At 37.2% G+C, this 13,602-nt stretch overlaps 1 protein-coding gene across 3 annotated transcripts in view; it reads left to right on the top strand.

Annotated features, from left to right (window-relative positions):
* Positions 1–13,602, top strand: part of ROBO1 (roundabout guidance receptor 1) — a 532,129-nt gene that overhangs the window by 243,317 nt on the left and 275,210 nt on the right. For all 3 annotated transcript variants that reach the window (XM_054165776.1, XM_054165775.1, XM_054165777.1), the window contains exon 2: positions 10,261–10,587. In XM_054165776.1, the coding sequence (XP_054021751.1) occupies positions 10,261–10,587 (327 nt within the window). The remainder of the gene's footprint in view (positions 1–10,260; positions 10,588–13,602) is intronic.

Here is a 13,602-nt window from a genome sequence, read left to right as displayed (position 1 = left end):
GTGAACAAATAGGTTCCACGGCGAAAAGGAAGTATGAGCGTATTTCTGAGTAGTAGAAGATGAGATACTCAAGATTAAATTTGGTTCTTTAAATGAGCTTTTTCCTTGGTATTTCTACATCTTTGTAAAATGTGTTTAATTTTTCTGGAAGGAAAAGTCTAATAATATCATCATACCTTGGAATCCTATAGACTGCAAAAAAAGCTTTTTTTTTACTGAAGGAGCATACTTAACTTGAATTGTTTGAATCTAGCTGCCTGCTCTTTTATAGTTCATTGCTTTCTGTACAAAGCTCTCTCAACTTTTTGAACAAGCCTTATGCAGAGAATCTTATTAGATCTACTGATAAACTTGCAAAAAAAAAAGAAGATAGCATTTCTGGGCACACAGACTGCTCTAAGGCTTATTAATTCCTGGCATAACTTATTTTTCTTTGCTGTTTCAACGCCTTCCTTCCTAGCGTAGTGATTGCTGCTAGAAGTAATAATAATAATAATAATGGTGATGATTCCTTTCCCTTGTTTTTGAACAGCTCTTCTCTTTAATAATCTTGAGGCTTTGTCGTCATTTGCATTTATATGTATAAACCACACAAACCTCTGCCTGCTTGCCTATGGTGTTGTATTATGCATTATAATCTGCAGTCACACAGCTCCACTCTCCTGCATTTTCATTTACTGGTTGTTGATTTTGTTTTAATGTTTCTTGCACAGCTCTACAGAGCTCTCAAGATCTCTTTGTCTTCCCTTGCTTGTTTCTTACATTAATTTCTGCCACTTTTGACTCGGCCTCACGGTTGTTTAACACTGTTTTGCTCTTACCTCTCCTCTCATTCTTTTTTGCAGTTTTGAGCTTTGAATGTTGATCTACTACTTTATCATCACTCTAATCCCCCCACTAGAACCCCTTCTAATAGTAATTCAAAAGCTAGTTGCTAAACTAGCTATTGAAAACCTTTGCAATTTAATTGAAATAATTTAAAAGCATACAAAATAGAGAGACACTACTGACTTGTTTCTTTTGAGAAAATGTGGTTTTTTAACTTTCATACTGCTAATAATGTACTTCACTCCCTTAAATCTCATCTTCATTAACAAGATGCTGCCTATTATAAACCTTTTTTTTCATTCTGTTATAAGCTCCAGTAGGCAAAGTCAACAGTATTTTGTTTATCTGTAAAACCCTCACATTTAACATGCTATTTAAGTATAAACATTGTCTTCATTAATGTTCTGGATGTGTCAGAATTTGCTTTTAAGGTTAAAAATTGACTGAGGTGGGTTGCATTCCTCTAGGGATTTGTTAATAATCCTTTAAAAGGCTATTTCAAATATTTTGTTGTCTTAAGGATAACTGCCTGAAGTCATTTGTACTTCAAAATTCTGTTGTAGTACTTTTTCTTGAAGAATTTAATAACTCACTCCAAAGCAGTGCTATTTTAATAACTTCCTTGAATGTGCTTATCATACAGGAGGTCTCAAATGCTTTGTTTTAAAAGTTGAAAAGCATTTCAGGATGCTGAGCACTTAGGTTATTAGCTACTGGTTTTGTGAAGAAATCACTATGAATATTCAGGAAATATTCAGAGGTAACACTTCTTGTTACCTCTCTTGTCAGTAACAACTTGATAAAGTATGCTCTTCTTTTTGTCTTCTTTATTTTATATAGAGATGGTAATTGTATGTTTCATGCTTGAAGACTGAAATTAGTGTCTACAGAGTGCTTTAAAACTTTTAGATTTATTCTGAAAGTGTTTACTTTGATTCTTTTTTCTTTAATTGCAGATTGTATTGTAGGATAACATGAGACAAATATTAAAAGCCATCTTGCTGACTTCTTTATATATATGTAGTTGTGTATGTAATGTAGACTGTTATCAGGATGGCATGATGTTGAGAAAATTTAGAGGGTAATTCAGCAGTCTTCTAGAGATTGTGAAATAGAATCACAGAATCATAGAATCAATAAGGTTGGAAAAGACCTCAAAGATCATCAAGTCCAACCTGTCACCCAAGACCTCATGACTACTAGACCGTGGCACCAAGTGCCACATCCAATCCCATTTTCGGTAGAGAAATCACCACTTGAAAAATTCTTAAGACTAAAGGGCTTTATTCCATCCACTTCCTTACCTTGTTTCAGTCATACTTATCCCTTCTCAAAGACAAAAGTCTCCTATTCTGTGTCACTTCAAAACCCTTTTTTCCTCTGACTAAGCACCAGGCTGCAGCCTCCCAAAGGGCTCCGCTGATCTCTCTGCCACACTGAGTCCTGGCAGTACATTCCCACTTGTGGCAGTCTGGCTGGGATGGGGTTTATAATATAAATACATAACTTGTGGGTCCACTTAGACCCATAAGTTTTGCTTGGCAGAGTGCCCCACTGCTGGCTGGGGAAGCATTTCTTGTAGCAGGTACCATGGTCTGCCTTTTTCTTTGCTCTTCCTGTGGGTAACATTCAGCTTGTTGGCTGAAATGTCTCCCCATGCTCAACTATGACATCATGGAGAAATTTTACTGAGCTGCTTGCTTGTGCTTCTCCACTGTGTAAAAGTGTGATGTTTTCTACCACAATCACTCTAATATAGCTCTTGCAGTGAAATGTTTTTTTCATCTGTATGGGTCTTAATTTTAGTGTTTGGATAACTGAGAAGTCTTGCAGTGTGCATTGGTAGAGAAGGAACTTTTTGTCTCACAGCTTCTGCCAGAGAGCTTTCCATATACTAAGATTCCAGGTTCAATGTGTAAGAACAGTGGCAGAGATACTGGTTGAAATTTAAGATTTTTCACTAATGGTTTGTTTTTTTTGGGGGAATCATGCTCTGGGATGGGAAATCAGACCATGGATGATAGAGACAGCATCGATTTTTTTTCATTCCTCAGAAAAAATTGCCTCACTCAGCAATAGTTTTCTCTGCCCATACTATTGTACATTTAAGAAAGACCTGTGATGTGACTTGGTATGATGCCTGCAGTTGTATTCAACGTTAGCATTATAAAAGTATGCTTTATGGAAGGAAGGAAGTATAAACAATTGTAAAAGCAGTGGGCATGTGGAAGCTCTCTTGAGTCTCAGTTTGAATTTGGGACCAAAGAAAAGGTTGGAGAAACAAAAGAAAAAGACATGTTGAGGAACAAGAAACTCAAATACAGTCAAAGGGAGAACATTTCACAGTTGCACAGACAAAGATGATTTTGATGGCATCAGTAGCTGGAAGTTTATTTTAGGTGAATGTCTGTTTGCTGTTTTTCATATGGGTGAAAAATGGCAATAGACATATCTTCAGTCGTACAGTCAATGTCATGTTTGCTATGCCAAGTAACTCATGGCTTTTTAGTACACAAATGAGCTGAAATGTATTTTGGTGGGTATGTGATGAATCTGCATTTATATGGGAAGGTGAAATGTTTTACAAGTTCTCTGAAAATTCTCTATTGGTTCCTAGTTTATTGCTACAAGTAGAAAAAATTCTTGCTGACTCTTTGAGATACCAGTGTCAGCAGTACAGTCCTAATTGACTTAGCAGTGTTCTTACAAGTTCAGCAGATGTTTAAGCTCTAAACCAGTGGGATCATAGGTCCTTCCTCGCAAGAGGAGGTATTTTTACGGTTTCCCTTGTGAGCATGTTATGTTTTATGCTTTTCATACTAATTTAAGTAAACTATATTTGGATAAAAGCATGTTTTGGAAAGAGGGTAGGGATAGATGGCTTTTAAGGAAGTGGTTACTTGATCTTCGTTTGTGGCTGTGGTTTGTTTGGTTGGTTGGGTTTTTTCCTCTATTAATTATAAAATATTTCAATTGATACTAGTCTGTGCAATTTATATAATTATAAAAACTCATTTGAAGTAGATTTTAATTTGGAAGTAAATGTCCATTCTTTATCCAACTAAATTGTGACAGTATTGCATTACTGCAGTAACAACTTGCAGTTGAAAATGCCTGGCCTTTTTGCAGTTGTCCACACCTAGGTCAAACTGATTTATATGGAGTGAAAGAAAGCTGGTTTCATCCAAATTTTTAACATATTAAAATAATTACACTAAAAATAAGGAAACTGATCTCCTTAATAGTGTTGTGGTTGTTCTTCCACTGTTAACCCCTTCTAAATTATGAACATTGAGTAATTAGATTTAAAACTAACTCCTGAGCTGACATAACACTCCTGTTAATACCTTGGCATCTTTCAGCTATGGGAACATGCAGTTGATCAGTATGAGATTCAGTCTCTCAATGAATCTGGGCTTGGAAATGAATTAAAAGTTTGTGTTCATAAGCGCTGTTGGAGGTGGCTTTGAAAGGTCTGGAGGGATTGGGGGAGAGGGGAGACAACCCATCAGAAATAATATGGAGAGAAAGTGTTCTATTTGTTTTCATGACTAAATGATTTTTTTGAAGTAACAACCCTGAAAGCAGGTGTATCTTCACACAGATACTTATTTGAGTATGACCATCCATAAAAGTGTTCTATTTTTCCACATAGATAAAACTCAGCCTAGTGTGCTGTAATTATACCGCAGGTGAAATCTTTGACATTGATTGCAAAGAAACCTCAAGATGAAGTACAGTCAGTATGTCTGACATCTGAATCACTAACATAGAATATATATACAAATATAGAACACACTTAAGGTCTCTTCCAACCTGGTTTATTCTACTCTATGTAATTTTGAGTCCTAAGTATTTTCACTAAATTGGCAGTCTGGTTTGGTTCCTTGGGTGCAGCTGAGTCCTCCTTTGGTTTTGGTGAACTATCATTATTTTTCTCCCAAGTTGTGTTTTCGTGTCCCAGGTGGCAAACTTGCCAATGAGTTACTCTTCCTGTCTGGAATAAAACATGATTGAGGACAAGGATCAAAGACTGAGAAGAGGAGAGCCTGACTGTCTCCTCTTTGTTTCTGAATCCTCACTCCCTTACTGTTGAGTAGCCTTGGAAATAGCAATTTTCATGTGACTCACAGCAGCCTCTGTCCCCACACTTTCATGTTTAGTATGCCAGGGATTTTTGTTGTTGTTTTGGATTGGAGTGTTTGTTTTGTGTTTTTTTGTGGGGGTTTTTTGAGTGTGCCGGTGCAGCTGCTAACAACAGGTCTGTCAGGGAAGAAAGGGCAGCACTGATTGCTCTGACTGTCCCAGATCTTTCACCATGTGCCAACTTTTCTGTGTGGCTAGTGGTAATTTCTAGTATCTTTTCAACTCTGTTATATACAGAATTATCAAATTTTCATAAAATCCTATCACTTCAGTATAGTTTAACTATCTTATTTAAGTGACCCTCCAGTCACTCTTTACTTTAGCTCTGCCTAATATTTATAGCCTTTTGATAATTCTTTGCCACCTCTTATCCCACAACCATCCTCTTTTGCTTTCTTGACTGCCAGTCCAGAGTTTGTGCAGCTCTCACAGTGTCATGGTTTTCTCTGTTTCCATTGACCCCACTGCTTCATTCATCTGGCAATTTAATGAATTGAAGATGAAGATAAATCTTGCAATTCATCTTCAAGTTTGTCATTGCCAGGTTGTCACATCCAAACCTGCAAAGATGAGCTTGCCTTCCGGTGCATCTTGGCCAATTTCAGCCTTCTTCTTGTGTTCTTCTCAGTATCATCCCAGCATTACTCCAGCCATTCCAAAACCAAAATGAGCAATGAAGTAGGCATTATTATTATTGTGTTTGGTTTTTAATATAAGTGTGGTTGCTCACTGGTTCAGAGTTGACTTTGTGTAATTAATGAAAATACTCCTGTAATTTCATTACTGTTTTCTTTACAGGAAAATATTATTCCCAACACAACAGGTTGATGTGGAGTATTGTAAATTTTTTTTGAGTGAGGTTTGGTTTCCAAAAGTCAGTGCTTTAGATACTGCTATCTCAGACTATTCCAGTATCTGCTAAAGCCAAGTGAGACAAATATCTTACCAGGTAGCAGAACTGAGGGAAGGCAAAAGCAAAACCAAACACTATGCAAATGCCATCCTTCTACATAGCTCAGTATAAACATTATTGTTTGAATTGTTATTTTCTAGATAACTTCATGACTAACCAGGTCAGGATTTACTTGTGCTAACTGCTGGACAAAGCAGTAGCGTGTGTGCATGTAACAAAGACTGATTTGTAAAGCTAAGTCTCTGAAAGAGAAATTATTTTTTAAGAACAATTTTGAAGAGTTGTTTTTAATTTTGGATTAAGAAACTAAAGCATGACTCTTGCTGTTTTTTTTTTTAAGTCATATCAGGAAGGTAATCTCTCTTAGCATCTCGTGGGAAATATGTCTTCAGGTATTAAAACAAAGACTCAATGTTAATATCTGTGCCAGTGTTATTTAATTCCCACCACTCAGAGTGTTTAAGTGTAACATGCTGTGTGCATCTTCCCTGAAGCCTTCTTGGCTAAAAATGTGTGGGCTTTTTCTGACCTAATCATGTATGCCTAGAGTTACTACAGAGTAAGGGACAGAAACAAGACATGTATACCGACCTGGTTTATAAATGTTTTGGGTGTGAGGTTTTTGGTGGGGTTTTTAGTTGTTGTTTTAATTTAGTTTTATTTTTCTACTTTATTTAGCTTATCCCTTCAGCCAGTTCCTGTTGAGTTGACCAAGATGTGAGTTTTGTGTAAATTGAATGTCTACAGCTTCCAGTATTTGGCTTAAATCTTCTTGAAAAGCCAGGCACAAGATCAGTTTGGATTTGAGGCATATTTAGTACAGCTTCCATTTAATCTCTTGTTTCAGAGACAGATGTGGCTTAAAACTCCAGACTCTGTGGTTATTCTAGTTTCTTTTTTTTTTTCCCAGCCATAAGTGTACAGCAAATTGCTGGTTTCTGACATCTCCTTAGAGTGTGGTAACCATGACAGAAATGTAATTGTAATTCATAGTGTCTTAAGAATAAAAAAACTAAAAATAAATTAAGGTTATCTTTCCACATGGAAAAAATGTTTTGTGGGTGCCTACAACTGAAGTTTGAAAGCCACAACATTGCTTTTTATATTCTATAATCACAGTTTGCATTTAGAGTACAACTTGCTTGACTGAAAAATATCCCATAGTAACAGAAATGATGAAAAAACCCACATTTATTAATGAATCAACCTATAAGGAACAGGAGCTCCAATAGCAATGAAAGGAAGGAAACAAAATGATTTCTTGACATAATAGTGTAAAGTGCAAAAAGATCAACTTTTATAGGGAGCATTGTGGTACTTTCATGGTAGGAGTGATCTGTTATCATTCAGTGCTTTTCTTTTTGTTACATTTTGCCCACCTTTTTTAGTGTATGCTTAGAGAAAGAAATAGAAATACTGCTTTACATTTGAGATGTGTAGGGGAATTGCAGGTTCTACTGATCACAAGCAAGAGCCTTGCTTGTTGCATTTTGCAGTATCTAAGGTACTGGAAAGCCCCGGACCTATTCCCAGATCGGTATTTGGAACTGTTAAACACATCTTAAAATGCATTTCAATAAACCTATAGTCCTGGGTGAGCACTAATCAAAGGATATAACAGTGCTGTTACATTCCAACTATTCATTTTTCTCCCTAGTGCACTAATACTGGTCACTCGTAGACTAGCATCTCAACTTCCTAGTTAGTGGAAGTGTTCACAGTTATGACTTTGCAAAGTAATGGCAAGATTTAGATTAAAAGGATAGCACCCCCACCCCTGGCTATGTGTTCAGTACTCAGTTGTTAAAGCTGAACAGCTGTTGTAAATAAAACTGTACAAATATTTGCTTTCTGAGTGGGAAATGATACAGTGACCAGTGCTAGTCTCAAGTTGATGTTTCAGAAATATCTGTGCATTCAGTTTTGGTTCCTGTGACTTAGGCCAAAGTAGAGCTAGAATACAGCATTTCTGTTATTACCTAGCTGATTATTTTAGGGAAAATATAGCTAGGCACAGCATTACTGGCTTCATTAATGCATCTTTTTGGTTGCAAAGGTTGCACTTGTAAAGGAAGGTTAAAACCAGGCACACTCTGTGTGCTACTCTTGCAGGCTATGAAGCTCAGGCAATCAGGTGTACTTAGGTACTTAGGTACAGGTACTTAGGCTGAACAAGGATGGTGTATGGTATATTGGGCAAGTTGAGAGAAAGTGAATAAAACAGGATCTCTGTGGATCTTCCTATTTCCTTGAAAATGATTTGTTGTCTCTGAGAACAGGTAAACCCAACAGGTTATTTTTGCTTTCTGTCTTGGGGCAGAAGAGGCACTTTGAGAAAAATACCTTGATTTTTTCCTTTAGCCATTTTTCTGTCATAATGTCATGTGACATTGCTTTGCAGTCTGTCCTTAAAATAGCATTTGAAGTCTGCTTGCCTTTAAGTGTGTATGGTTTGTGTCTTCTGTGTTCAAAAAAGATGAATCCAAACTAGAATTCAAGACAAGGGGAGGATGAGTGAATCTTGCAAGGGAAAAAACCCAACTGTTTAGTGTGTTGGCTTCTAACAGCAACAAGAGCACACAAAATCCAAGAGGAGGGTAAAAAAAGGAAAAGGTTGCAACCTGCATGTCAAAGGCATAAAATCCCTGAAAACATGTGGTGAGTTTTGAGCTGAAGGGTAGCTCTAGCATGGTAAGGATGAAATATTTACTACTCAGAAGTGTGTTTAACCTGGGGGTTGGAGAAAGGTTTCTAATAGAGCAAGAGAGTTAAGGAGTTCCAGTCGACATAAACAAAACAAAATACTGCTTTGTGAAAAGTTTCTGGAAGAGGTTAAGTTATATGTAGTGGTAGCTTTGGGGAACTGGGAATGCTCTTCTGTTCTGATGAAGTATGATTGTTTCCAAGATTCACCTTTTTAAGCTGTGATTTTGCTTGCAAGCATTTTGCTACTAACTTTGATAGCAATTAGAGTGGTTACTTGGTTCTTATGTTACAATGTGAAGAGTTTCAATAAAAGAGAAGAGGGGAGTTCTTGTGCTTTACAAATCAGTGTTAAATGCTATACTTGTGAAATGGAAAAGAAATGGGGCCAGGAGGATACTGGGGTTTTGGCACAGTCTGTCATGCAGCACTTTTATAGGACACAGGATAAATTAATATTTAAATATATAGATCTTGGAAAATCAAGTGTTCCCTAGCCATCTGAGCTAAGTTAAGATCAATTGTAGATAGGGTCTGGATTTTAAACTGGTTTAGGCTGCACAGTTCAAATTTAAGGCTCTTTGTTCCAGTAGCACATGACATTTTAGTTTTCCCCTGGTGGAGAGCAGCACAGTGTCTGTACCCCTGATAACAGCAACTTTTCTATTTAAAGAAATACCTTGCTATTTTTCAACAGAGTATATTTGTATATGCTACCAACAGGAATGTTTCAGGTGGAAGTAGAGGCAAATCTTGCCTTTATGAGTTTTAACATTCATCTTTGAATGTTCACATCTGTTAATTTCAGTGCTCCAGTTTTGGTAAAAATAGTTGTGGCACAGTTCAAGAAACTGGAAACAGTTTCACATAATTGTTCTTTTAAGTAGCAGCATGAAATAATTAGCATGATATACTTGAATTGGTGGCATCCTGGTGTTTTTTTATGAAAGACTTGAACTGCAATAAAAGCAGAGAGCACAAATTGGTTAGTTCATATAACTCTGTGCTGTCATACTTGGAGGAAAGAAAAGGCAGCTCTGGCTACATACTGAATAGCAGATCCAGTGTGTAATAGGTGTTCTGCCTTCTTGTTGTTACTGTTAATCAAATCTCTCCTTGGGAAGAATTTTTGACAGGAAAATTACCAGACTGATTCCTGCTGTAAGATTAATGTTGATAATTGAAGCTGCTTCTCAATAAAATGTAAATGCAGTTTAAATAACTTGGCAAAAGGGGGGAAAAAAGAAGTGTAGATATGTAGAAAGATTGCAACTTGGTTGTCAAGGCCATTATAGCCCTCAGGTGTCTCTATGGTTTAATGCTTACTGTGTACCAGTCAACTGCTCACTCAACTTCTGTCCCTTTCTGCTTTAAGTAGTGTTATTTATTTATTTTTAGTTTTCCCCTAGAGAAGCATTCCTTTATCAAATGCTTCACTAATATAGGTCACCCATTGAAAAAGAAGTGTTTGAATGCATTTACTTGGGAGAACCTTGCACACAGTGAAGTTCATGAAGGTTTTGGATGGTTTGTATACTTTAAGGAGATGTTAACAACTGTTCTTATTAATTCTTGTACTGTGGGGGAATGGTTAAGCAGTTTTCTTGCAAAGCACAGTGATTGCACCTGGCAATGACCTTCTAAGGAAACTTTGCATTTTTATCTTCCAGGCTCCCGTCTTCGCCAAGAAGATTTCCCACCTCGCATCGTTGAACATCCTTCTGATCTAATTGTTTCCAAAGGAGAACCAGCAACTTTAAACTGTAAAGCAGAAGGAAGGCCAACCCCCACCATCGAATGGTACAAGGGAGGGGAAAGAGTGGAAACGGACAAGGATGATCCACGCTCGCACCGCATGCTGCTGCCCAGCGGATCTTTATTTTTCTTACGCATAGTCCATGGGCGCAAGAGTAGGCCAGACGAAGGAGTCTATGTCTGTGTGGCAAGGAATTACCTTGGGGAAGCTGTAAGTCATAATGCATCGTTGGAGGTGGCAAGTAAGTGCATCTTTTTATTCTTAGGTAACAGCCGCTTGCTTTGGTATAATTTGAAGATTAAAAATAACTGTAAGCTGCCTCTGAGGCATTGGATTAAACGTAATGGAGGAATTATGCTGTTCATTATTATTAATACAGAGATGGGAAAACGGAAGAGGTAGCATGTACAAATGTAAACGTTTTCCACGTGTTTTCACTACTTTTATGCTTCCATGCAATTATGAGTACTTGATCATCATTTGTTAGACTTTTGTATACTTACATTACTCATAGGTGACTCAGAAACCTCATAGGTGACTCCAGATAACCATGCAAAAGGCAATGTGTAATTGTGGGCAGAATAGCCAGGATTTGATCTACTAGGATACGTTTGAGGTGGTTGTTGCACAAACACACACTAGAATAAGTAATGGCGATTTAGAAACACTTTCCCCACTCCTCCTTCCCCCTCTAAAAGGAGTGGCCCATGAATTATCTCTCTAGTTCTAAGTAGCTGGCCAACGGAAGGAGCACTCAAGTATGTTCACATCACTTTGTAATGCTTATCTCTTCCTGTACACCCTTTAGAAGCTATGTATTTTAGAGGAAGAGAAGGTACATGAAAGCATTTTAAGCTTTCATATGGTAGAACAAGTGTATGTCCAAAAATATCAACTTTGGGGTACTGATACATGAGAGGAAGCCTTGAAATTCAGAAGTTAGGTATCTATTTCAAGTTACTTTTAAAGGCTTCCTTTGTAATCTGCAGCAATTCATCTGGTGTGATGTTAAAGAACTATCACAGAACTGTTCCAGTTTTCTAGAAACACTAATCTCTGTCTAAGCAATTGGCTGTTGTTAACTTGCTCTGATGAGGCTCCCAATTTTAGATGTTAAATGCTATCACTGGTGTATAACTTCAGAAGAAGGGCTAGGTTTTCTTAACTCTCATGGAAAATAAAGGAAAGAAACTAAATTTGTGCTTTTCCTTGAGCATTTTGCTGAGTCTTGCTTGCATTCACAGACAATACCAAAGACTTTCTTGATTCTTAAACCAGAAGAATCTAGTGCATTGTATATAATGAAGAAAATACATCTAATTAGTATCTGTGACTGTGCTGCTTCATCATTACTGCTTTTAATGCTAAAAGTAATCAGTGTTTGGTTTGCTGGAAGTATTCTTATCCAGTGAATGTGAATGGTTGTTAATGTTTAAGAGATTTTGAGTTGTTTATAGCACCTCTTATTGGTTATTAAAGATTTTCACATCTGTGCACGCAGCAAAGCAGCATGGACAGTTACGCTTATTTCACGTTCTTTTTCTTTGCAATGTGCCTTGAAGTAATGTGTGAAATGAATGTAGTTTTTCTGTGTCTTCCACAATTTCTCATCAGAACACAGAAGCATAAGGCAGATTTTAGGGGTTGGTACACTATGGCATGCATCAATTCTACTGGTATACAGGTGCTAAGTGTGTTTGCCACTTCTGTCTCAAGACTTCTGGTGATTATGGTAGTGAGTCTAACTGACAGTGCTTGAAGTGCAAGATGTTGACACTGATGCCATTTTTTAATAAGCCTCTGCCAACATGCAAGACAAAAAACTTAGGTTCTTAAAGAACTTAAAATGTACACCACCTAATGATAGTACAGCTAGCAGTAGCATTACGTTGTTCATTCAGCTCAAAATTACCCTTGTATCAAGGGCTGGTGTCAGAAAATAAACAGCAAAAATGATGCAAAGGAGGGAAAAATAACCACAGTCTATATTTGGAAATGAGATTTGTGGGTGTAATGGTATACACTTTTAATTGCATACCAGGAGATTGTAGAAAAAAGAATTTTAATAGAAAAGGTTAGGGTTTCAATATAAAAGGTAGTGAAGTGACAGTGGAAAAGCACCAAAACACTTTTAATAGCACAGAAGAGGTAGGGAGGAACAAGGGAAGAGGTGACGGCTGGTGGAATAAATCTGCATTAAATTAGAAATCTGTGCATTATAGCTGTAATGCTATTGTCATTATAAACTGGAGCTACACTCACAGTGGATTTCTGCAAACCAACAAACTCCTTTGCTTAGCCTCTCAGTACCCCTACTTTGAGTACCACAGCATTTGCATTTGTATACATTTAGTAACATACAATCACTGTTTTAGAAATCCCTGTGTTATAGTTAAATTTTTGTGTGTTTATAGAGTATCCATTTGATCATGTGTTTGGATGATGTCATTTTAACTGAAAAACCTTGGTGAAATGCAGAAAGCAGAAGTCTGGTTTGCCCTGTCACTCCTGACTCTTATTGGAGGAGGCTGCTCACATTTGCCCCAGTTTGTTTCATAATGTTGGGAATATATCCCAACATTTTCTTTCATCACCTCTTACAGTAACTAGACAATGTTCCTTCACTGTCCAATGGCTGTGTGGATTTGACTTCAAATTCAGGTTAATACTGAAAATAAAACTCCCAAGTCTGTTATCCCTTCACGCAATTTATTTCTTTTTTAGCCAGTTTTAGTGCTTATCTTTGAGACAGTATCCAAAGAGAATGTTTTGCCTATGTCATGAGATTGACACCTTACCATCAAGTACGCTGTGCATAGATGCACCCCCATTTACAACAAAAACCAAAGGGAATACAGCGGGATTTCACATCTACACAGATTTCAGAAATGCAATATATTAAAAGCTGCTTTATCTTCTTAAATACCTGTGTCTTTTAAGAACTTATAAAGTACCTTTAGGTGTGATTGCCACAACGTGTGAGAGACTGAAATGATAAATAATAGAACTGCAGAGAGAATTTAATCTCTGCTTTGTCCCATCCAATTTATCGACCTCTCTTTGGACTGAAGTCTGCACATCACTTCACCCACTCATATGTATCTTGGTCATGACCATGTCAGTCTTCACTTAGTACCATTGAGCATGATCTAAATACCATTTATTACCAGCAAATTGAACGGAGTAAGTCTCTTCCTCAGTTTCTGCCTCTTGTGGCCTTTCCAGGATGTTTGGAGATCCCATGTGCCTACTCATA

Source organism: Dryobates pubescens, chromosome 12 (genome assembly GCF_014839835.1).
Source record: "Dryobates pubescens isolate bDryPub1 chromosome 12, bDryPub1.pri, whole genome shotgun sequence".
Classification (NCBI taxonomy): domain Eukaryota; kingdom Metazoa; phylum Chordata; class Aves; order Piciformes; family Picidae; genus Dryobates; species Dryobates pubescens.
Note: the sequence above shows the minus strand (reverse complement) of the source record. Positions and strands in the feature narration are given on the sequence as shown.